The sequence below is a fragment of the Hyposmocoma kahamanoa genome, unplaced genomic scaffold (assembly GCF_003589595.1).
Source record: "Hyposmocoma kahamanoa isolate Upper Pololo Valley unplaced genomic scaffold, ASM358959v1 88, whole genome shotgun sequence".
In the NCBI taxonomy this organism is placed as follows: Eukaryota; Metazoa; Arthropoda; class Insecta; order Lepidoptera; family Cosmopterigidae; genus Hyposmocoma; species Hyposmocoma kahamanoa.
The window spans coordinates 21,670,361-21,693,542 of NW_020654466.1; the positions used below are offsets into that span (position 1 = coordinate 21,670,361).

Consider the following 23,182-nt stretch of genomic DNA (forward strand, 5'->3'; position numbering starts at 1 on the left):
AGGAAAACTATTCATTGTTGAAGGCATGGTTACCATATATTTTCTAAAGTAGCAACATATTTTTTCTTTTTTCTTTTTTTGACTATTTTAAAAACAGAATTGCAATCAAAACCGAATGTATTTAATTTTGTTCTTTTTTTATAGAGCTTTTATATTTAGAAATCAAAAGAACAAAATTATAATCAAATATTTTTTGTATGCTTTACCTACATACTGCTAAATGTGAAAAATTCTTGTGATATTTTCATATTGTTGACTGAAGGAATTCTATTTTATTTAAACACTAGTAATAAATAGAAGCCCATTGAAACTCCCCTTTTTCTTTCCATGGGCTTCTTAGTAAAAATAATTCTAAGTCAAATTGAGTAATTACATATTATTTACCAAAATATTTAATTACTATAGTTATTATCTTCAAATTCGTATTTTAACATTTTTTAGATCAAATTTTATATCTATAAAAAACTATCACTGCCACTTGATACTCTTTAGTCTTAAGAAATATTGTAAAGAAATAAATAAAATTTTACATTTTATAATAAAGCACTTGATTTAAGAAAAATTATAAAGAATTTACTGTTGCTTGTCTGTTACCCGTAGGTTTGAACAGAAAATGTGAACATTTCAAAATGTGCCTTAATTATTTTACATACTTAGTATTAATATTTTTTTAATTATTAAGAAAATAAAATTGAAATTATATGTATTTTGTATTATTTGTGAATGTTACTTATCTATCATGTTTGGATGCCCAAAAAAAGGGCGCATTTAAAATTATAACCGCTGCAGCCGCGTCACTACTAATTTTCAAAAAATATTTAGAATATTGACTTGCATGCCACTTTTGCGGTCACGCTTAGTGAAATAAAAATTACTGAAGTGATACATACGTGCTTCTATAAGCGTCTAATTTGAAACTGCCCTTAGGTGAACTTGCGGTTTCATCACAAGTTTGCCGTCGCGCCACTGTAGTGCTTCTACAAGGTTCTAATTTGAATACGCCCTACATTCGGCAAATACATATTAAACATTTTACTTTATTTATATTTCATAGGTAAACAAATTCCACTTGAAATTGCCATATTGATTAAAACTTTACTCTTTATTCCAAAGACAGATTCCCGTGAGAAGAATTAGTAAGAAATTCTGGGCTTGCTCTATCTAAAGAGACATTTGTACATATTTATTGATTACAAAATTATTTGTAAATATTATAGATCGAGACAACCTACAAAAACTAAACTACAATCGGTATTTTCTCTTTCCAAGTACTCAGAAACTGTACAAAGTAACTTTAGTATAAAGTTTCTGTTTCACTGTAGTTATTAACCTCATGAATGGCACATTTTGATTATCCACTGGAATCTTATTATAGAAGCATATACATAAATCACTTTATGACTTTGTGAAGATGACCATCAAGAACAACCATAGGTAGAAATAGAAAACACATTAAATTTAAAATAACTGAGGAGCTCCAGTACAAAAACCGATAGATCTGATAAATTTCAATTCTAATTTCAAATGATTTTATTGAATGGATTTGTCGCATTGTGTTCAGAACTGTGCATTTGAAATATATTTCAAAGGAGGATTTAGCAGTTGCTGCTTAGGTTGCATAAATTATTCATAGAAACGTACAAAAACTAAAATTTTGCAATAAAAAAAAAGATTAAGTCAACAGACAACGACTTATAAATTTTTCTTCAATTGCAAAAACTCATTTTTACATAAAAAAATAAGTTTATTTCACAATTAGATATATTTTACAAATCGATACCTCCAATGAACACTAAGCCAACTTAATTTTTGGACCTGTTCTGTTTTTATTTTGTTTTTTGTTTCTTTTTTTTACAAAATTCGTTTTTTTTTGTTCTTGTTTCTTTTTTTCACAGAATTCGGGGAGCACAACTAAGATTACATTTATATTAAACAGCCATATTTATATACTAGCCATATTTATTTACTAAGGCAAATAAATATTGCTGTTTACAAAAATAACAGAAGACGACTAAAAAATAAAGATGGCGTAGTGTTCATTGGAGGTATCGAAATGTTAACCACAAAAATATCATCAATCTATTAAGATACGTGCCCTGCCAATAAACTAGCTATATTAGTGCACATGTTCTTAATTTCATCATTGCTCAAGTATTCACATCCCAATATAGCATTACCTACAGCTATCGTCTCCCTCATCGTATTGGCCTTTATCCATATCCTACCGTTCATACCAGCAGCCAATTCAAAGGGCCATTCGTTTTTCAACGAGTCTATTAATGGACATGCTGGGTTGAGAACCTTTCTTATAAGATTTAACGAGCATTTGAACACGAAACCATCATTAAGAACACCTAGACGTCCTTTTTTCCCATGGGAGTCAACGCAGACAAGCTCCGGTTCCATATCTTTACTTGCCACTAACATTTTGGCGTAAACAACGTCGCCGACTTGGATTTCTGGTCTATTCTTTTTTGTTGCGCCTTCGAAAGATAGATACGATAATGACGCTGGACAACTACCGCCAACGTCAACTCTAAATATGTCTCCAGCTTTTTGTATTACAACTCCAATCACATTCTCTCCTCTCGCGGGAATATAACGCTTCTGGTAATTATCGATCCAATACGTGTTTGGTGCTCGTTTGCGAAGAACTCCAGCCTTTGTGGTGTAAACTTTGTCGAGCTCCTTACGAAGACCGGGCCCGAGTATAACCTTACTTTTTTCACCGGCAGTAATTATTTCATCGCTATAGTCACCTGGCAGAGCAACGTCGCCAACAGATATCTTCATTGTTACTCAATTTGTTTGAGATTGACTTGCGAATATTTCAAATTAATTAAATTACTCCTCGCCTAAAGTTTTGAATTGAAGACAAAACAATATCACATATTAAATGCAGTGTTACCGTTGTACATAATTGAAAGTCCCTAGATGGTCAGGAATTTTCCGATAGTTTATAAAAATAATTTCCTAAAATCCGCTAGATGTCTCTAGACATTTTTTACACACATCTCTCATCATTCTTGTTTTTGGCGGTACTTCAATGCTTATTTGAATATCGAATTTGGTTCACAAACATAAAATTGTAAATAAAATTGCAAATAATTACGACAATACGAATCAAAAAGCACTTATTCTAATTTAGTTTTGAACACAACAAACAAAAAATAGTTATATTCATCTCATCATTCTGTGAATGAAAAAAATTCAATCAATAGGTTTTTGTCTTCCTCATTCCTAATTGTAACGAGCGAGAAAGGCAGCAAACGAACGGATGGATGTTGATAGTTTGTTTATTCAGTCCGATTCTATGTTCGTGTATTCAGCGTTAGAACTAGAAAATTGGCCGAATATTACTAATTTACTGTATTTGATTGACATGTTATAATGTTTGTTTCTAAAAAGAGCCTAGCGGTCAAAATTAGACTAGAAGTAGCTAAATATTTTTTTCTCGCTAAAACAAATTTTTACCCGCTAAACATGCATAAAATCCCCTAGATCTAGCAACAAAGGCGCTAAAGCGGCAACCTAGATTAAATGTCACACAGTAAATGATATTCGTTTCATGAACATATATGACAAGAAATACTTAAGTTTTAAAGCTTAGTACAGAAAAATTAAAAAATATTGGATGAAAATAAAAAAAAAAGGAAATCTTTTACTTCCAATATTCATTTACATTTAATGGAAGTTATACAAAAAATATACTAACAAAAATCTGAAATCAATTCATAAGCGCGTTGTAAATTAAGTAAAAACTTAAGTAATGTAAGTAACTCCCGCCGCTTAGAAAACTAGTTAAAAACTTAAGTTTTGATGCCGTTCTGGTATTAAAAACACAATATTTAATGAAGATCCCGAAAATCAAATCGTTTCTCAAAGTATTTGTAACCAAGTAAAAAATCTTTTAAAAAAACAGCGTTTTCTGTCATCATGACATTGACAGTTTCGTTGATTTCATTTTCACATGTGGTTTACGCTTAGTGTGTATGATCTATGTTTACGCCTTTACAGTTTACTTACATTTGCATCGCACCCACAAGGGTATTTTGTGGTTTAATGTAGATTTTAGTTCTTATTACTAAAAATGCCTGCAGTCATGGAAAACGACGTACTTAAATATAAGGGCAGTAACTACTTCCGACAACGTTTACTTCTCTCTACACTGAGTGGTCGTGCAATAAAGATTGAGGATATTCGAAGTACACACGACGATCCAGGCCTAAGGGAGTACGAAGTAAATTTAATAAGGCTGTTGGACAAGGTTACGAACGGTACTAGAGTGGAGCTGAGTGAGACGGGCACGTCTTTGTATTTCCAACCGGGTATTTTGATCGGTGGGCAGGTGATCCACAGTTGCTGTACACAAAGGGGTATAGGTTAGTTTGAAATGTTCTCTAGTAAATTGCATTAAAAACTCAAAATTTATTGCGCTAAATATTACAAAAACTGTCATTTTCACAGGATACTACTTAGAAATTCTACTGGCTTTAGGCCCGTTCTGTAAGGAACCTTTAAATACAGTCTTGCAAGGTGTAACACATAGTGATCTGGATGTCTCTGTAGACAAGATCAAGGCTGCTGCTTTACCTATGCTGTTGAAGTTTATACTTGTCGATGATGGATTGGAGCTCAAGGTTATTAGAAGAGGTATTCAAGTATTTCTTTAAAATTTTTTTAGACATTCGGGTCAACTGTACAGTACCAACACTGGAGTTGAGAGTTGAAATTAATATGGTGAATAGAGTACATAGTTAGTAGTCTAATCTTAAAATATTAACTTAAGGAAACTCATCATTTTGAAGATATAAATTATTGAAAAGGTTTTGTAGGCTATGAATGTGATGAAGGTGTTTAATAGTCACAGCATTTTGTTCCTCCACGTTGTTTTTGTGATAATATTTATTATTCTTTTTAAAATTTATCAGTATATCAATTAAAAAGCATTAAATCAATGAATACACACAATACTGCGCAACTGGAGCGGACCCCCTACCTGGGCCTTCCTCAGCGCAACCTAGTGGTTCATCTGGAATGAGATCCATGGGCAATGGTGTCTATGATGGGTGTTTACTAAGTTAGGCATTCTTTTTTTTTTTTCAAACCAATTTGTTGAGTTCTCTGAACAGAAAGGTTTATTCAGAGTTCAAAAGACTGCGCTCACCACAGAAGACCTATTTACATTAGCAAATCAGCAGCCTATGGTCAACTGAAAACTTTCAGGTAAATGATTATGTTTAATTGAAGTCGTCATTAAGTTTTATTTATTCCCTCATAAGGTAAATATCTTTTATTATGTACAATACTTTTGCTAGATTCTTTAGGAGGAACCCACTCAGAACTAACATGGATCCTTTAACATTAGGTACTCATATGATATGTCACTTTTTGCTCAAGCGAGCGAGCAAGGTGAAGTCCACCTGGAAATAACATGAGCCTTTAAAAGCTCCACTGCACTCCGCTCCTGCATTTTAACTTTGATGTAACTTTTTTAAAACCGCACAGAATGGCTTAAGCTTAAAAAATGTTCTTTCACCCCTCTCCTCCACCTTCAATGTGTTGCATGCATGCTAAAGTGCTTCCCAGTTAGTAAGCAAAGTGGGCTTGTTGTGGCAATTACTGTCAAAGCTTGTACATTTTGTTGTGACATGAATTATATGTGTTATTCCTATTGCAGGTGCAGCAAGAGCCATGCCGGTCAAAAGTAGAGACTGCATTCTAACGTGAAGCTGTATTGTCTACCAAATTCGGAGGACCCAATAAAATAGTACAAATTGACAAATCTAAATTTGGATAAGAAAATACCACAGTAGAAGATGTACTTGGTACTTGGTGTAACGGGCTTGTGTCCGCAACTCAACATCATGGCGCCTATTTTGCGTGTGGAGCGAAAGGTGTATTGAAGGTCATTGGGTTCTGGGAATTATTGAAGACAGCAGTGATGACCTCAGGCTGGAAGTGTGTCCCAACAACGGAAGGTCAGCTGAGATATTGGTGCCACTTATTCAAAATATGTTGCGGAAGGCTCTATAGTACATAGTGATTATTGGAGATCATATGCTTGCCTTCCGCAGCAGGGTTATATACACAGAAAAGTTAATCATAGTGATCCAGAATACAGATTTGTTGCACCAGATTGCAATGCCCCAAGGATCAACATAAGGGAGAGTTTAGTGACTGGCTCATGGAACATTCATGGTGAAGAAAGAATTTAATCTTTCACTGAGACTTATTTGAGGAACTCTAAAAGCTATAAAATTAGGATCAAGTACATAATCAGAAATAGAGGCGAAATACGAGCCATCCATCCCTGGCAACTCATCAGGCAAATAGGCCTTATATCACTTTTAAATATCAACTCTCGTTTGTGCTGAAATCATAAATTAGAAAGCTGAAATTGTACAGCGCCATTATTTATTGTAATAAAGATAATATCTCTAACAATGGCTGTTCCATTCGGTAGTGTGGCAAAAACAGCAAAACATCTAATTACAAAACAAACGGTATCACATTTCATTGGTAATTAATTTGTAAGTCAATGTTAATTATGTAATTTTTCAACTTTCGTCCATTATAGCAAAGCTCAAGTTAAACTGAGAGGTAATTGAGATTATAAGATAGTTACTAACATTATTAACATAGTTTAAGGCTAACATAGGTTAAGGCATGACTAACATAAAGATAAGTTCTAACATCACTAACATACATTACTCACACTACTACCAACATTTGAAATGTTATGTTGCTGTAATTTTTAAAATATTGTTAACCCTTTGGTACCTTGTAATTCAATAAACTATATGAATATTACGAAATGTGAAAGTATCTAAATGTGTGATAAAAAATAGGCTGTGTGTGGTGTTGATTGTAATAAATATAGTATTTTGAAGTACTTATAGACTTCATGTTTTATTTAATTTTCGTTAGTTTAATTGATACCTATGAATTAAACATAAAAATCAAAAGAAAACAGATGTATTTTACATAAGCCAAATCTTGGCTGCGTCATTCAGTAGGTTTGGTTAGTGTATGAACAAGTAGACCGAGCTAAGCAAGCGTGACACGGCAGCCAGAAGAGAATTTGTTTGCATTTCCTAAATTATGTTTTAATTTCAGATATTCATAGTCAATAATTTGCATTTTTTGCTAGGTTTTAAGGTTAAATTGACATTCTCGTGTAACTCAGAAATGGGTGGTTCTGTAACTCCCCGCTCACAGGGGCCCCTTACATATTGTCTCGTTTCAAAGCACATGTCCCCGTTACACAGTCAAGATAATTCTTTCTTTTTTTCTTCAAATCCTAGGAGCGCCACCACTTGGCGGGGGCGAGGTAGTATTCAAATGCCCAGTCCGCCGGCACCTGCGGCCATTGCAATGGACAAAATGGGGACTGGTGAAGCGGATACGTGGAGTTGTATATGCTCTGCGAGTCTCGCCGACAATGGCTAACAGAGTTGTAGAATCTGCTAAAGGTGTAAGTTAAATTCTGTATATAACTCTTGCATTAGCTATAGCTAGTAATAGTTTAGTCTACCTGCAACTTGATTTTGATTGCCTCTCCCGATTGGAAACTGCGTCTGTTCCGAGTCGCATAATTGCGATTCACAACTGGTCGTTCGGAAACTTTTGACATTTCAAATCGGTACAATAGTTGATTTAACTCACAAATTAGAAAGATATAGTAAGAATCAATAAGGCTAGCACGATAAGGTGCGACTAGCGGGAGAGCGATATAAAGTGCGACATACTGCCATTTTCGCAGAGATCTCGCGCTTTATGTCGCTCTCGCGCAAGTCGCGCCCTGTCGTGCTAACCTACAGGTTCATCTTCTCGCTTGGAAACCCATCTGATTTCGAGACTCGGATGGGATATGGGCTTGCTGGTCTTTTTTACGGACATCCTCTGTCAGGTTGCATTTTGTAGTAACCTTTTTTAAATCTAAAAAAGCAATTTTATAACTTCGCCTAAACCGGGTTTCTTAACCTGTGCTCCATGGACCCCTAAGGCTCAATTTATATTGCGGCGGAACGGAATAGGTGCGAATTTTTGTAACGATATTGTACATAGCATAATGGACTTTATGGTCAATTGTGTAACGTACAAACTAGACGAGCCAAAATCTTGCGCGTGCTTTTTTTTTGCGCACTTGCAAGATTTTGGCTCGTATCTAGCCTAAGGAGCCCATATGCGAGCCTACCTAACATAATGCATTAATATAAAAATTGGTGTACAGTATATTGGGAGTAAAAATCGTCGGTGTTTGGTAGAAAGGGCAAAAGCACCATATCGAAAAAAATTTCAGGGTAGCATGTTCTAGTTTTTCACGACTGTTTTAAAATATTTACGTCCTGCTTTAAATTCAATTTTAAAACTTGAACTATGCTACGGCCATCCATCATTGGAGCAAATGAGACGCGCATTAATGCAACCCCTTTCTGCTTCTTCATCTTTTCGGAAAGGGACCGTGGGCTCTTTGAAATTTGAGTTATTATTATCCACCATACCTGTAGGATAAAGAAATTTGATAACAACAGTAGATAACCCAAGTTTAATTCTAAACTTTAATATGTTATAATTATTAATACAAAGAAAAGAAACTCAGAAAAAATTCCTTTCATCCGGCCGGATTCGAATCGACGACTTCTAGCATACTGTGCGAGGCGCTATGCCAACTAAGACACGGAACGAACCAGCGGACCTCACGAATTTTTGTGTTTTTTGAGTGTGGTTGCGTCGTATCTTTGTATTGGTTTTTCAATGACTTTTTAGCCATAGCGCCATCTATGACAAATCTACGATATTTCCTCACCCAGTTAGATACGTTTACAGCTACCAGCCACAGCTAGAGATGTCGCTATTCATGATATTTAAATTTTTATTGAATTGATATTCAATTATTTTTATGTGAATTACTCCACTAGTTTGTTATAATTTATTAATACAAAGATCGAACACTCGGAAAAAATTCTTTAATATGTTCCTTACAGGTAATGCTTAACTTCTTACCAGATGTGTACATAAACACAGACCAGTGCCGCGGGCCCAACGCGGGCAAGAGTCCCGGCTTCGGTATCAGTCTCGTCGCTGAAACTAACGAAAAAACCTTCTATTGTGCTGAAGCTGTGAGTAACTGCTATCATTTATAATAATGGGAGAGTGAGTACTATGACCTATCTGTAACTGCCTCCGCGGCCGAACGGTTACCATGCTCCGGCCACGCTAGAGGTCCCGGGTCCGATTCTCGTGCCGGGAGAAATATTTGTATGGCCTACATTTATTTCTGTCGTGAGTTTGGGTGTAATTTGTGGTTGTCTATGCGTGTGTCCATGGCACCCGCGATACAGGGTTAGGGTAGAGGTCAATGATTTGAATCCCCGTGGAAGCATATGATCATATGAAGCATTGATCCATGGACCAGAAGCAGGCCTGTGTTTTGTTGTGATTTATTTGGCGTGACTGCCTTCATCTTTCCAATTTTTCCTTCCTTTGCTTGTAGACTGAAATAAAATAACGCAGACAAATATACTTCTAGCAGCATTTACATATACTAACCTAACCGAAACCCACAAGACGGTCGAACCAGCTCGGAAATGCAAAAAAAATTACGGCCGGCATTCTATACAATACTTAGGTATTCTATACAATGCCAAAGAAACTTGTATAATAGTCAAAAATATTAACTATCATGCATATACATAATATATTAAATTACAATAAAAAAATATATTAACTTAAATGTGTATGTGGTTCGTGAGCTTGCCGCGAACGGTACGCGTGCGGTTCGTAATGAACCGTCTAGTTAAAGACTGTTTCAAGCGTACACACTGTCTGCACGTTACAGCTATAGGTCGCTAATGAGTACACGGCTTTAGTGGGGCCCAACTTTAAGTCTGTCCGTTGTAACTGTGGGCACTTTGATTTTTCTGTATTTAGCGGCACATTTACGGTACTGTTGTTTGCTGGGTCACCGTCTACTTAGTTGCCACTATCGTTGTGTTACGAGCTCGCAGTTATTCAGATGCGTCATTGTTTACTTCAGAAATCTGTAGATGCCGGCTCCGGCGAGATCACACTTCCCGAGGACTTAGGCCACGAGTGCGCACATAAGCTGCTAGATGAGGTATACCGCGGCGGAGCTGTTGATTCGTCCTTCCAGTGGCTACTCGCGCTGTGGATGTCCTTGGGACAGAAGGACGTTAGCGAATGTATAGTGAGTATTGAATACATTCTAATAACTCCAACCAGCACTACGCTAAATAAATTTTAAGACCTCTTCTGACCGGTATCGATACCGTTCTAACGCGTCACGATACGACACGTCTGTAAAACCGGCTTAGGCACAATTGTATTCAGTTGTGCCTTTTTGAAAAGATACAAACGTTATTCAGAACACAGTTACCGAACGTCCTATTGTTTACAAAGCAAGAATGTAATATGGAAATCTCTTATTATTTTAAATAAAGTCTGAGTTTTGTTCAATTTTATTAATTTATTTTAGTGCAAGACTAATGCATTCCTATATTTTAGGCCTTTAAAGTCATTGACTTACAATTATATGGACGACGGGTCTAATACAAAAACCACGAAAAAAATGTCCCAAGTCAACCTATTTAAACGTAGTGACATGTAAAGGAATTTGAAAAAAGCTAAAACGTTGAATTTAAATTGTAATGTCATCGCAGTACTGTCTAATTTTGCTTGCTTCGCTGTCAGTCGAACAAACGAAGACTAAAGCGTGAATGACGCTCTGTATACGATTTTAACGCCCTATAAGTTCGGACACTTTTTAGCGCGGACCCGACGTCCATATAATTGTAAGTCAATGTTTAAAGTCTTAAAAATGTATATAAAAGGGTTTTCATTTTACTTATAATCTATTTTACCGACTAACGCTGTTGGATAACGATATCGAACGAACGAACGTTGAACTCGGAATAAGGGTCCTTCGATTCGAGAAGACATCCAATCGAACGATTCGGTTGAAATATCGAAGAGTTCTGAATCGGGGCCCTGATCCCGAATATGTATGCAACGGCAGTATCATGTTCCAAGGGCAGTATTATGTTGTAAACATTTTATAGTCTAGTCCAGGTTTTCTCAATCAAATTGTAATGTAAATTCCAGGTGGGTCCTCTATCAGACTACACTATAGCTTTCCTCCAACACCTAAAGGAGTTCTTCGGCGTCATGTTCAAACTGGAAGTTCAGAGAACCGATGATGTCGACAGCGACTACGAAGAAACGGCCTCCGCGCAAAAGGTCAAATTGACGTGTGTGGGCATTGGATATGTTAATATTAGCAAGAGAACTTTATAAATAAACGTAAATAATTTACAATAGTATCTTGCATTTATTTTATACCTAACTAGCAATGGCGAGGCGTCCACATAACTCGATTTACACGGCTTGCCTAAAATTTTCCACGAATCCAATACGACATTTTGTGCTAAGTTTTAAGTGTAGAATAAGTTAACCAGTGAAATAAACTGTACCAGTACCTTGTGTGCTAATAAGTTGTGTTAAGTGTCGCCAAGGCGCCACTTTTTCTTAAGGTAGGTGTTTTTGTTTTGCTCCGGGTTTACTTACAACAATTTTCACACCTGCCACTGCTAACAAGAGCAACGTATAATCGCTGCGGAACGGAATAGAAGCGAAATTTTTAACGATTGTGTAAGTTTGTAAGTTACACAATCGACAGTAAACTTCATTAACTCAGATCAAAACTAATTTTCATTGTTTTTTTCAAAATATATTTTTTTGCCCTTCTTCCTCGAAGCTTCAATTGACGAATGTTAACGCTTAGCATGTTTGTGCGCACTATCGACGAGATACACACACATGCATACTGCGTGCGTCTATATAAGCCAGCGGCGAACGCGCCACCGCCTTGCCCAATCATGACGTACGCCAGCGTCGCATTCGCTCAGGCAAATTCCGCGTTAATACACCGTCTGCAGGCTCTCCAAAATAGATTCATGCGCAACGCGACGGGTGCCCCGTGGTACCTGCGCAACGCTAACCTCCATATAGATTTACGACTCCCCACAATAGCCCAATTCATGAAACAGGCATCGAGGAAATACTTCGACTCTGCTCCTCACCACCCCAACCCCCTCTTGGTGGCTGCATCTTCTTACGACCCCCTCAGGGAACAACCCCACCGCGTAAATAGGACCCGTCGGCCAAGGGAAGTCCTCAACGACCCTGACGACCTTATCACTCTCGCCACTTTGAAGGCCAACCAGATCGCTAGTCAGTCCCGTCACTCACGCACCAACCGTCCTCGCACTTCTTCGTAAAATTTTTAATCGTTTACATTTTTTAAACTAATGTAGATAGGAAGCGTATACCATTCGTGAAAGTAGCAAATAGATAGCAATTATTTGTGATACATACTTCTGGAAAATCTGCTCCCTTCATGCTGAACAAAGTGGCGACTAGCCATCCTGATATCAGAATGGCTGGTCAATTATTTTTTTAAATTTCTCAATAAATCAAAGGTAGCAATTATTTAGAAAAGGTAGCAATTCTGGAATATACACTCAGTGCCAGACGCCACAGGCGACCAGCCATCCTGACGGTCACCATGTTCACCCTGGAAGTTAATTATGCTATGTACACACGCCAGCATATCAAACTACACATTGACGTACTTGTTCCATTGCACTAGAGGCGATTTTCGAACAAAAATGTGTAGTCTGATGTGCCGTTGTCCGTACAATATCGTTATAAAAATTCACTTCAATTCCGTTCTGCCGTAATGTAATTAGAGCCTAAGTGTGCCGCAGCTTTGTTTTTGTTGGTACGACCATTATTATTTACTTTAAAGTCCCGTCAATAAGCGGCGTGCCTAACAAGGTGTTGAATAAAATAAAACAAAATCAAACAGTGATGGGAGATTTATTTTGGCAAAGGCAACTATCCTAGTCATGTCGAATGTATGTAAAACTACTGACTGCGTCCAACCTTCGGCACCTATTGAATAAATATGTATTTTTTATTTATATAATTACACAAGGGACGAAGCGACCAAATTTTTTTTTACACAGACTGGTCTCGCGCTTCTGTAATTTTTTTTTAAATTTTATAACAACTAAGTAATAGGAGTTGAGTGACCAGAATAATTTTCGTTTATTTTATTTATTAATTAATAATAATTTAGTAAGTAATAAATTAATTGTGAGCTGTTGTTTTAAATACAATTTTTGTCGTACTAAATAAATTTTCATTACAAATACTTAATTTCTTATTGTGTAATTAATTCACATCTTAATGAAATAAATCTTGCAAAATGATTGTGTAGTTGTATGTTTGAAAAAGAAAGCTACGTAAAAATAATTATAACCGTAACGCCGAGTATAGTTATCTATTTTTCTTAGACCTTTCATGGACAGTATTTAAATGTTACAACTTCAACTTTTGTATCTATGGCTCCGTCGTTTTGCGCGACGATTTCGCCAACGTCAGGGTTGAAAGACATGTAGGGTCGTATTCCAGAATTCTACTCAATGTTCAAGTCAGGATTTGAGCAGACTTAAGTATGATTTCAAGCACTGGAATTACGACCCTAATGGCAGGAACTTGAGTATGATTTCGAGTGCTTTAAACCATACTCAAATCCTGACTTAAGCATTGAGTAGAGTTCTGGAATACGACCCGTAGTGCGGTTAAAAATACAGTGTCAGATAGTACGTCAAAAACTTAAGTTTAGCAAATTTATTATGTTTTATAAAAAGTCATGGAACAAAAGTTGTTGTTTGTGTTAGTTGTGACTTTTGCCTGTTTTGTCTTCTTATCGTGTATTAGTTTGGTGCAGCAAGCGAACAGCTAGCTGGCTACAGGCAAAGAATGAAAATCAGCAACACTGATTCTTTAGCTTTTTCCACATCACTCGATTGTTTTTTTTCTATTCGTTTTGAAATATTGTGGAATAAATACCTTTTTAATTTTTCTTTATTTTTAAAATGTTCAATGTATGTTTTTTTTTAATTACAAAATAAGAGTGCATTTGACTTCCATCTCACCTGGTGGAAAAAGACACACCTAATAATAAAATACTGCCTATTCAGTCTCGCCTTGAAAAAACCAAGTCATACCCCGCAGGAAACAAGCAGCAGTGAATTCCACTCCATAGCCGTTCGCCATATAAATGTGCAAGCGAAACCCTTCGTGTGAATCCTTAGCATATCCACAACATAGGGGTGGAACCCCAGCCATAGTCCCCCGATTATGGAAAGGGGATGACGGAATTAATTCGTGATACACTCTCTGTTATATATCAGTCAGATACAACAGTCTGTTGTTGATACTTGTCTACGGAAAAGCAGTAGGTAGCAATTACACAAAAAAGTACCCCGTACTATCATATTCTAATATTTAATTTTACGGTAAATGTTTTTACTGTCCATGAAAGGATTAATGTACTGGTTTTAATGGGCACAGAAAGCGGACCTGGCGGACGCGGCATCGCAGTAATAATTACTTAAACTCAGTAGCATATGCCAATAACACGATTAGCCTCTAGTTTACAACTTTAGAGAATTGGTAACTTTATAAATAAAAAATTATATTCGTAATATACATCGTAATTTCAATTTTTATAAACTGTTTTGTTTAGAGTCTATACAACCTGAAATGGCTTTGGTTAATTCCGCATAAGTGAAAAATAAAACCTATATACCACGAAATTTTACAAGAAAACTGTTGTATTCAGTAGGTACTTTACATATACCAATGATTTTTTTTATATCAACTGAACTGAATAGAACACGTACATATATAGTATACGATATTCATTTTTCAAATAGCTTCAATTTACGTTTGTAAAAAAATTAATTTTGAAATAATGCCAGTGTCCCTGGCGCTCGATCCAAGCAAAATGAACTGTATTAGTACGGGAAAAATTCTAAGGTAGTATCGACTCTTGAGAAGAATAAAAATAACGTTTGAGATTTAAAAATATAAATTAATATAAGTATACAATAATATATTTTAAGTTTCATGAAATTAAGAAACTGAAAAGAAAGAATGTTTTCAACTACTGGTTTATTTAGTCAATGTTTATTTACTTGAGAAAAACAGAGAGGTACTATACTTTTTTTAGTTAGCGTCTACCTATATTCAGTTATCTAGTACTTTAGTCTGTACGCGATATTGCAAATTTACAAGAACAAATTTTCTCAGTGGCGTAGCTAGACATATCGCGTTTCCATTTACACCCAAAATAGTGATTGCACGACAAAACTTTGCCCTTTTCTGTTTTAACACGAAATCAACTTAAAAGAAAATGCCAGGGGCTGCCAACTCTGAAATATTACTTACTATCTATAATAAAGATATTAAATTTGAGTAATTATGTTTTTGGTATACTGAGGAAATAATTTAAAGAAATTATCGTTTTCATACTAAATAAAATTACACTCCTGGGCGCATAATTCGAGCTACGTTACATTTTCAGTATTAAATGTAGCTTAAACTATGTTTGATTGATAAAAAAACTACACTCAACAAAAGTGTTTATTAGAGATAAGTTCGGTTTTGCTAATTACTGAAAATCAGGATTTTTTTAATGATTTCAACACCAAGGGATAATTTTTGGTCAATTTCGCTTTCTAATTCAAATTATAAAACTGACCAAAAAAATTCATCGGTGTTACAAAAAATTCGTTATTAATTGTAATAATAATTTTAATTATTTATTTTAAAGTTAATAAATTAAAATACCTCTTTTCAAGTAATTGGCAAAAATGTGCACGAATCCTAGACGCTTTTGATGTGTGCATTACGCAATTTTGAAACTGGTATACTAAACATCATTCCCACAAGTCCTTGTTGAAAATTTGAATTGGTAAAACTGAGGAAACAGTTTCTTGAACGATAACAGTGTTTCTCGACTCTAGAGCTTTAAGAATAAAAATACACCTTCTTGTTCTTTTTTAACCGACTACAAAAAAAGGAGGACGTTCTCAATTCGACTGTTTTTTTTGCATGTATGTTACGCGGTAACTCCGGTATTAGTGAACCGATTTTCATGCTTTTTTTTGTTGGAAAGAGGGTACCTCCATAGTGGTCCTATTTCATTTTGAAGAAAATCGTCCACCTCTAAGGGTGGCTGATCACGCCTAAACATTCATTTTTATAAATAGCGCCTAAATTTTACTTGAGGAGCAATTATTTTAATGGTTGGTTTTGCTATTCTCCAATTCAAGGCGTTTTTCTCTCTCAATATAATTTGAATAGTGAGAACCAATTTTTATTAACTCCTATATCAAGCCCTGTATAGTGACGAACTAGGGGATATTTCAATAAAACTTGGCTAATAGATATAATTCCACGTACTTTTGAGGTCGGTTTTTTTAGTACTCTGTACTGAGATTATATTATTAAAGTATTATAACTCCATTGACACAATCCATGATTCTGCCAACGTTAAGGAAGACACGTGTTTACTACTCAGAATTGACCGATAAATTTCGGTGATAGACTTCGCTGAGAATGTACAACACATACACAGGCTAATACAGAAACATTAGGGTGGCTCGAATTATGTGCCAGAGAGTGTAATGTAATAGATTCTTTTTTTATAATAGTGTCGGAACGAACAAGTCGTACGCCTGTTGATAAGTTACACGCCTGTCCATAACAAGCGCAGTACCACTCAAGAGCTTTAAATCGCAAAGATCTGAGGGGCACTGCCACTGCGCTCGTCACCCTGAGACATAAGTTGACAAGTCCCATGTGCTTGTAATTTCACCAGCACCCTTACCCTTCAAAACCGGAACACAGTAATGCTAACATTACTGCTTGGCGATAGAAATAAGTAACGATGACATATATGACTGGTGTCACTTACGTGATTTTTAAATAAATTTTATCAGTTTCCCAAAACGTCGAATGCGTACCCTGGCATGACAATTTCATGTTAAAAACAGAAAAACAAGGGTGCCATTTCCAATCGGGACAATTCCCCCAAATTCGTCAGCTACGTCACTTACCTCAATAGTTATATTCCAATAGTTCAACTCTTACTTTAAAATTGAATTCTCACTTGTTGCAACACACTGGTTTTTGGAGTTACTATTTTAAGATAAGTTTTCTATTGTTTGTTAAATATATTCTTATTTAAATAGCATTTTAAATTAACGGCATGGTTTTGTTTGTATAAAGCCGTTTGTATAGAACGCGATTACTAAAAACAATTATTGGGCGACGTTCTACTGTGATGCCTACGTAATGTAGGTACAGCTTAAAAAAACATAACATTATCCCATGCAAAGACAATTTAGCAAAAAAAAAACAACATAATATTATTTATTTAAGAGTAATTTCAAATTAATAAGTCCAAAAACCAGTAAGTAAACTTCACATCAAATTATCAACACTGTACAGTATATACATCGTTAACAAGCAGTCAACTCGATACTAAATAAGAAAATATAATTTAATCTATCGATTAAACCGAGATCAAGACTTTACTTACTGTTTAAACAATATACACTTATTAACAACATTTACAAGATTTTTTTTTAAAATAATACAAGGTGAAATTTTAATTCATTATCAAAGTCGCACTTCTTTATATAAATGTACCATCAATCTCTATGTCCGTGGTAAGTTACCCACTTTAAAAGATCAGTCTCACACTAGAGAATTTCCTGTACGAAGTTAACAGATTAAAATTCCACTCAGTTAACTTTTATAGCTAAGTAGCAATGACCCGTTTGTCGCAATTTCATTAACTCTCGTTTTCCCCTATTTTTAAATGAAAATGGAAATTATCGTAACTATAACAATGTATAGTAACAAATTCAAAATTCTATCAAATTCGAAAATTGTTTAGCTTTTTTTCAGATGGTAATACCTCTCCTACGATAAGTTTCTAGCATTTTTTATTCCCCTGTTGTTCCCCTGCAAACCCTGTAAGCCACTAGATCCCCTGCAAAATAGGTGACACTTGTACCCCTGACAAGAGCAGCTTTTATAGCAGCAGTAAAGATGTATCATTAATACCCTTAATTGGAATATACCTGGTCAAGACGTATAGAGTTAAAAGGAGATTATGTAGAAAAATAAACCACAATTTTTTGTTTTATTGAATGTCACGATGTTTGACCACGATGATATTTAACTATTTTTGTGATATTAGTCCACTAGTTCGTAGTAATATAAATTAATACAAAGATAGCGACATAGCGTCTGACACGGTTTGCTAGAAGACGTTGGTTCGAATCCAGCCGGCTTGAAGGATTTTTTTCATCTTTGTACTAATAAAAAATAACCAGAATTAAAAAAAGGTTTTTTTCTAATCAGTTATGGACTTGTCAAACCGCCCTCGTATATGTGCAAGCCCGCCGCGCACACATTAGCAGAATCAGATGGTGCACTCACGTTGCATAACGCGGATCGTCACACACGCCATTCATAATAGAACTGAAGTGGTCACTCGGTATTTAAAACATGACATCAAATAGTAAACGTGTTTATTGTTGTGTCTGTGGTTGTTTGAACTAAAGCGCCTGAAACTTAGAATTGTTCAGCATCTCATTTCTACTTCATAATCGAAATACCAATCCGCGATGTTGGTATGAAAATATCAATTCGTAAATAATGCATCGAGAATGCTGAGACGAACAATTCAGACGTCGAAATAGTTAGATTGGTTTACTTCAGCTATAGTCTGTCTTCTTAGAAGAATGTAAAATGACATTCATTATGCAAAAATGTTGCCCGCTTGCAATTAACTAGTGATTGCAGTCGATATAAATATTGGTCACACACATTATTCACTTTGATCATCATCGACCCGTTAATCATCAAATTACCGAGCACTAGTTCATTTCACGCATGCATACACTGTATTTAGTACTGTTTATGAAAAATACAAAAAAGAGACATATTTTATTAACAAAAGTTGATCTTGATACTAGTACGCCAACTGTCAAAATAAAAATAAAGAAAGCAAGAACGCAATTAGTAATCATTATAACGACGTAATCATCTTTCACAATCTATCGATAAAACAACAAGTACTATCTAAATATCGTAAATAGTATCGTTAATAAATTAATATCGTAAATAGTATCGTTAGCTATTTTTAAAGTGAGAGTTAAGGAGCATTATTTATCTACTATTCCGTCCATATCTTAGGCATCTATAATATTCTATAATATTATAAAATATGTATTTATCTAAGTATTTATATAATTTATAACAATTTAATATTTTTATATATTTTTTTTTTCTTGTTTTGTTGTGCACATATGCCCGTTCTTTTAGTTATAGTGTCCTGTATTTAGGTCTGCAGGAAGAAATTTCTATTAGAAATAAGCAGAACCTTTTGTTTTTAATTTCGCTTGTATTCTTTGTGACTTGTTGTATTTTTCCTGTACAATAAACTATTAAATAAATAAATAAATAAATAAGTACATAACTATTTAAAATTTTGTAATAACTGGCAACTCTACAAATGTCATTTTACTCCGTCTTCAAAAAAGACAGTCTATACCTGCTCGGCGGAATTGTGAAAAAACTAGCCTATACTTTTGAAGACAATACTTTCACAGTTTAATGACATACGGCATTTTGCTTTGGAGTAATGAATGCTACTAGACTAGTTTACGTCTTGTATTAAAATAAATATTGTAATGATAAATGTATTCAAATGCATATTTACAAAGAGCAACCCCCAGAGTTTCTCATTCTTTTCAGGAGACGACGACCTTACGAATGAGCAGTAGAATTTAATCAGTATGACGATTGCAAGTGTAATTTGCTTACCTATGAAATAAAAATAATTTTACTTAGACCTTATTTTTTTTCAAATTATGTTTCCAACGTGTAGTTACAACTACGAATATGTAGCGAGCTACTGAAAATTATGTAAATGGATTCATTCATATTTAAAATTGTTTTTGTACCATTTTCACGCCACGTTTTAGTTGGCAGACGGCAGATATATAGTCTCAAATGTGTCACACCGAGGTACCGGTCTTAGCGATTGAACGAGCGGCGCCTCACACCAGTCGTTACATAGCTTCTACCAAAACTGCATATCTTCTTATGCTTGTCACTGCTTAAGTGTGTATCGTGTGTGCTGTATGCCTAGTTACCCATATTGCGTCTTGCTTTTATTTCTGCCTTTACTTCGGACCTTACCTATCAACGTAAAATACGACAAAAGGTGGAGAGGCTCGGTTAGTAAAACAAACACACTTCAAACATTAATGTGACAACCCTACACCCCTTGCGAAATGAAGGCAGATGATGATGCGCCTACTTCTTCTCGTCTTATTACACTGTTACTACTCATATTAAGGGTATTAAAGAGTTTAATTTATGACCCTCTGTACGCTTGTCCGGGATACAATGCCAAACTTATCTTATTAGTGCCCTTCTAGATATTGTGTTGTTCTTTAGTGGTCCTGGAATTTGTTGTTATAAGGTTCAAAGTCTGTAGTGATTTCATGGCCCGTATTAAAAACAACTATGGTCGTCGGAATCTTGAATGATGCAATCTCAAGTGACCAAGACACTATTTGATCTTGAACCGAAGCTTATGTACTAAGTTATGTTTATTAATAATCAATAAGTAATATTTATTAATAAAATTGACTTAAGTAAGATCTTAATCGTGCATTCGAGATGGATTTATTTTATTAATACGGGCCTAAATAATTTCGCGATCCGCAACAACTTTCCAAAAGGAACTTGCGTCAAAAATGAAATGAATGCTGTCGCAAGTTTCGCTGTGAGGAAGTAAAGGATAGGATATTAAATACTTGTTGAGTTTAGAGAACGTTTCTGCTAGTCGGTGTACGGATGAGGCTAAGGCCGCACTGTGAGCGCGGGGCAGCGCCGTTCTCAGAAGACGGAGTCCGCGGAGCGCGACAGCTGCACGGGGTGCGAGGGGGAGCGCGCCAGGCGCTTGCGGGGCAGCTTCTGCAGGGTGGCCAGCAGGCGGGGGAAGTCCGGGCGCTCGCTCGCTCGGTATGACCAGCACAGCATTAGAATATCCTGCAACCCACAAGGTGGTCTAACATAATAGCACTATGACCTTGACTTACTTGTATATGATCAGTTCAATTAGCAGTGTGTTTAAAAATGCATATCTTAGTTAAACCATGGACCAATAACTCAAGAGGACTGTTGACTAATCAGAAACGTGAATCATTTGGACAAGTTTACCGATCGAAAAAGTAGACCACTTGGACAAGTTTGCCGATCGAAAAAGTGGACCACTTGGACAAGTTTGCCGATCGAAAAAGTGGACCACTTGGACAAGTTTACAGATCGAAAAAGTGGTCCATTTGAACAAGTTGACTGAGCAGTAAAGTGAAGCATTTCGACAAGTTTACCGATCGAAAAAGTGGACCACTTGGACAAGTTTACCGATCGAAAAAGTGGACCATTTGAATCAGTTGATCGATAAGACGGGTGAGCAGGGTGGACCATTTGGACAAGTTGACCGATCTAAAAAAGGGGACTATTTGAACAAGTTCATCGACCCAAAAGGATTTGTGTTTTAAGTGAACCAACATGAAAAATGCAATTTTGAAATAAGTTTATTTATACAAGAATTATCTATGATACGTGTCAGTGAACAAACATGTCCTGTCAATACGTATTATGATAATAGTAGATTACCTTAATATCCCTGGAGGCCTGCATGTTAGCGAGCGACTGCTTGACGCCTTTGCCCACTTGCCAGATGATGGCCTCCGGCGGCTGGCCCTTGAACGGGTATTCGCCACAGAGCAACTCGTACCAGACAGTTCTGAAAAATTATTTATAACTTAACACTCCAAGAAGTAACTTATTCGCTTTTAGTGATAATATTTTAATAATAGTACGGGAAGTACTGCCACCTGTAATGTGAGGGTAGAGAGTGTGTAAGGGTGCTAGTGAAATTACAGGCACATGGGACTTGTCAACTTATGTCTCAAGGTGACACAGTGGCAGTGCCTCTCAGTGGCACTGCAACTGTTACGGACTGACTTGTAGCTTACCTTCAGGCGCACGAGTTGTTCGTCCCGTCACTTGACATTATAGAAAAAATTAAAAATCTCACCCAAAGGCGTAGACGTCTGTGGCCTTGGAAAAGGGCAGGTGCAGACTGGCGTGCGGCGTGAGCGCGCGGTTGAGCTCGGGCGCCAAGTAGCACAGCCAGCCCGGCGGGATGCCGAGGCTGTCGCCGCCGCAGCCCGCGCCCGCGCCCGACGCCGACGGCCGCCCCCCGCGCGCACTGCCACACGGCACGGTCGTAATCGTTATCGTACAACCCACTGCTGGGCACGAGTCTCCTCTAAAAAGAGGACTCGGACCATGGTTCGCCACAACGGCGAACGAAACTTACAAGTCACTGCCGACCAGACCGAGCTGCGACAGTATGCGGTTTAAATGTACAACGTTTGTTTATTGCTTTATTTAACTGCCTCCGTGGCCGAACGGTTGCCATGCCGGGATCGATTTCCGGGCCGGGAGAAATATTTGTAATTTCTCTCGTGAGTTTAATGTAATTTGTGGTTGTCTATGTGTGTATCTATGGTACCCGCAACACAGGGTTTCCCCAGTGCGGGGATATGTTGAGAGTGTGCGTTATAGTAAAGACAATACGCCGATAATTAGATCATTTTCAAATTCGATTTGTATACGTATCAAATAAGAACTTGTAGTATATTCAATCTGTCACACTTTCAAAGAAAAAATCATAATTGAGGTTTAACATACTTATTCCCGAAGCACAGTTTTGTGACGCTGAATAGCCCAAAATCCGTGATGACGACCTTCCCGTTTTCGAGGAAGATGTTCTTTGTTTTCAGATCCTTGTGAATAATGCCTCTTGCGTGTAGATATCCCATACCCTGAAAATAAAAATCAAATAAGAGATAATGAGAAACAAAATAACACACACTTTTATCAATTACTCGGGCAAAGCTTTTGACTTTGTGAACAAAGATGAATGAAACCGATCACTTCTATGTTTCGGTCAAATATAACTTCTAACTACATTACTGACAGCATTCAAGAAAATCTTCCATTTACAATTGAGATCCGTGGCACAGTCTCACGGGTCTTTTTTTCAATTGGAGTATACCTCAGGGGTCGACCATGTTGCCTATATTATTCATTACTTATGAAGTACAATAATCTAATATATTTTGTAAAAGTAAAGACTAACTAT

At 36.2% G+C, this 23,182-nt stretch overlaps 3 protein-coding genes across 3 annotated transcripts in view; 1 reads left to right on the forward strand and 2 right to left on the reverse strand.

The window, feature by feature from the left end:
• Positions 1–1,732: 1,732 nt before the first annotated feature.
• Positions 1,733–2,793, reverse strand: LOC113235855 (exosome complex component RRP40). The gene is made up of 2 exons (XM_026471777.1): positions 2,056–2,793; positions 1,733–1,774 (listed from the first exon to the last, which is right to left on the reverse strand). Exon 1 carries the CDS (start codon positions 2,791–2,793, stop codon positions 2,083–2,085), a length of 711 nt encoding a protein of 236 aa, XP_026327562.1. The 3' UTR covers positions 1,733–1,774; positions 2,056–2,082.
• Positions 2,794–4,011: 1,218 nt separating this feature from the next.
• Positions 4,012–11,396, forward strand: LOC113235753 (probable RNA 3'-terminal phosphate cyclase-like protein). The gene is made up of 6 exons (XM_026471641.1): positions 4,012–4,382; positions 4,468–4,653; positions 7,308–7,477; positions 8,991–9,125; positions 10,043–10,213; positions 11,128–11,396. Exons 1-6 carry the CDS (start codon positions 4,091–4,093, stop codon positions 11,317–11,319), a joined length of 1,146 nt encoding a protein of 381 aa, XP_026327426.1. The 5' UTR covers positions 4,012–4,090; the 3' UTR covers positions 11,320–11,396.
• Positions 11,397–19,870: 8,474 nt separating this feature from the next.
• Positions 19,871–23,182, reverse strand: part of LOC113235984 (kinase suppressor of Ras 2) — a 70,051-nt gene continuing 66,739 nt past the window's right edge. Inside the window, exons 14-17 of the mRNA XM_026471908.1 lie at positions 22,729–22,862; positions 22,070–22,243; positions 21,646–21,775; positions 19,871–21,015 (exon numbers count right to left, since the gene is read on the reverse strand). Of these exons, the coding sequence (XP_026327693.1) occupies positions 20,863–21,015; positions 21,646–21,775; positions 22,070–22,243; positions 22,729–22,862 (591 nt within the window). The 3' untranslated portion in view covers positions 19,871–20,862. The remainder of the gene's footprint in view (positions 21,016–21,645; positions 21,776–22,069; positions 22,244–22,728; positions 22,863–23,182) is intronic.

Bases quoted from the DNA above. Each gene is read 5' to 3' on its own strand.
- LOC113235855 (XM_026471777.1), bottom strand. From the start codon at position 2,793: ATGAAGATATCTGTTGGCGACGTTGCTCTGCCAGGTGACTATAGCGAT.
- LOC113235753 (XM_026471641.1), top strand. From the start codon at position 4,091: ATGCCTGCAGTCATGGAAAACGACGTACTTAAATATAAGGGCAGTAAC. The intron at 4,654-7,307 runs GTATTCAAGTAT...TTCAAATCCTAG, and splicing joins GCTCAAGGTTATTAGAAGAG to GAGCGCCACCACTTGGCGGG. The intron at 10,214-11,127 runs GTGAGTATTGAA...TGTAAATTCCAG, and splicing joins AGGACGTTAGCGAATGTATA to GTGGGTCCTCTATCAGACTA.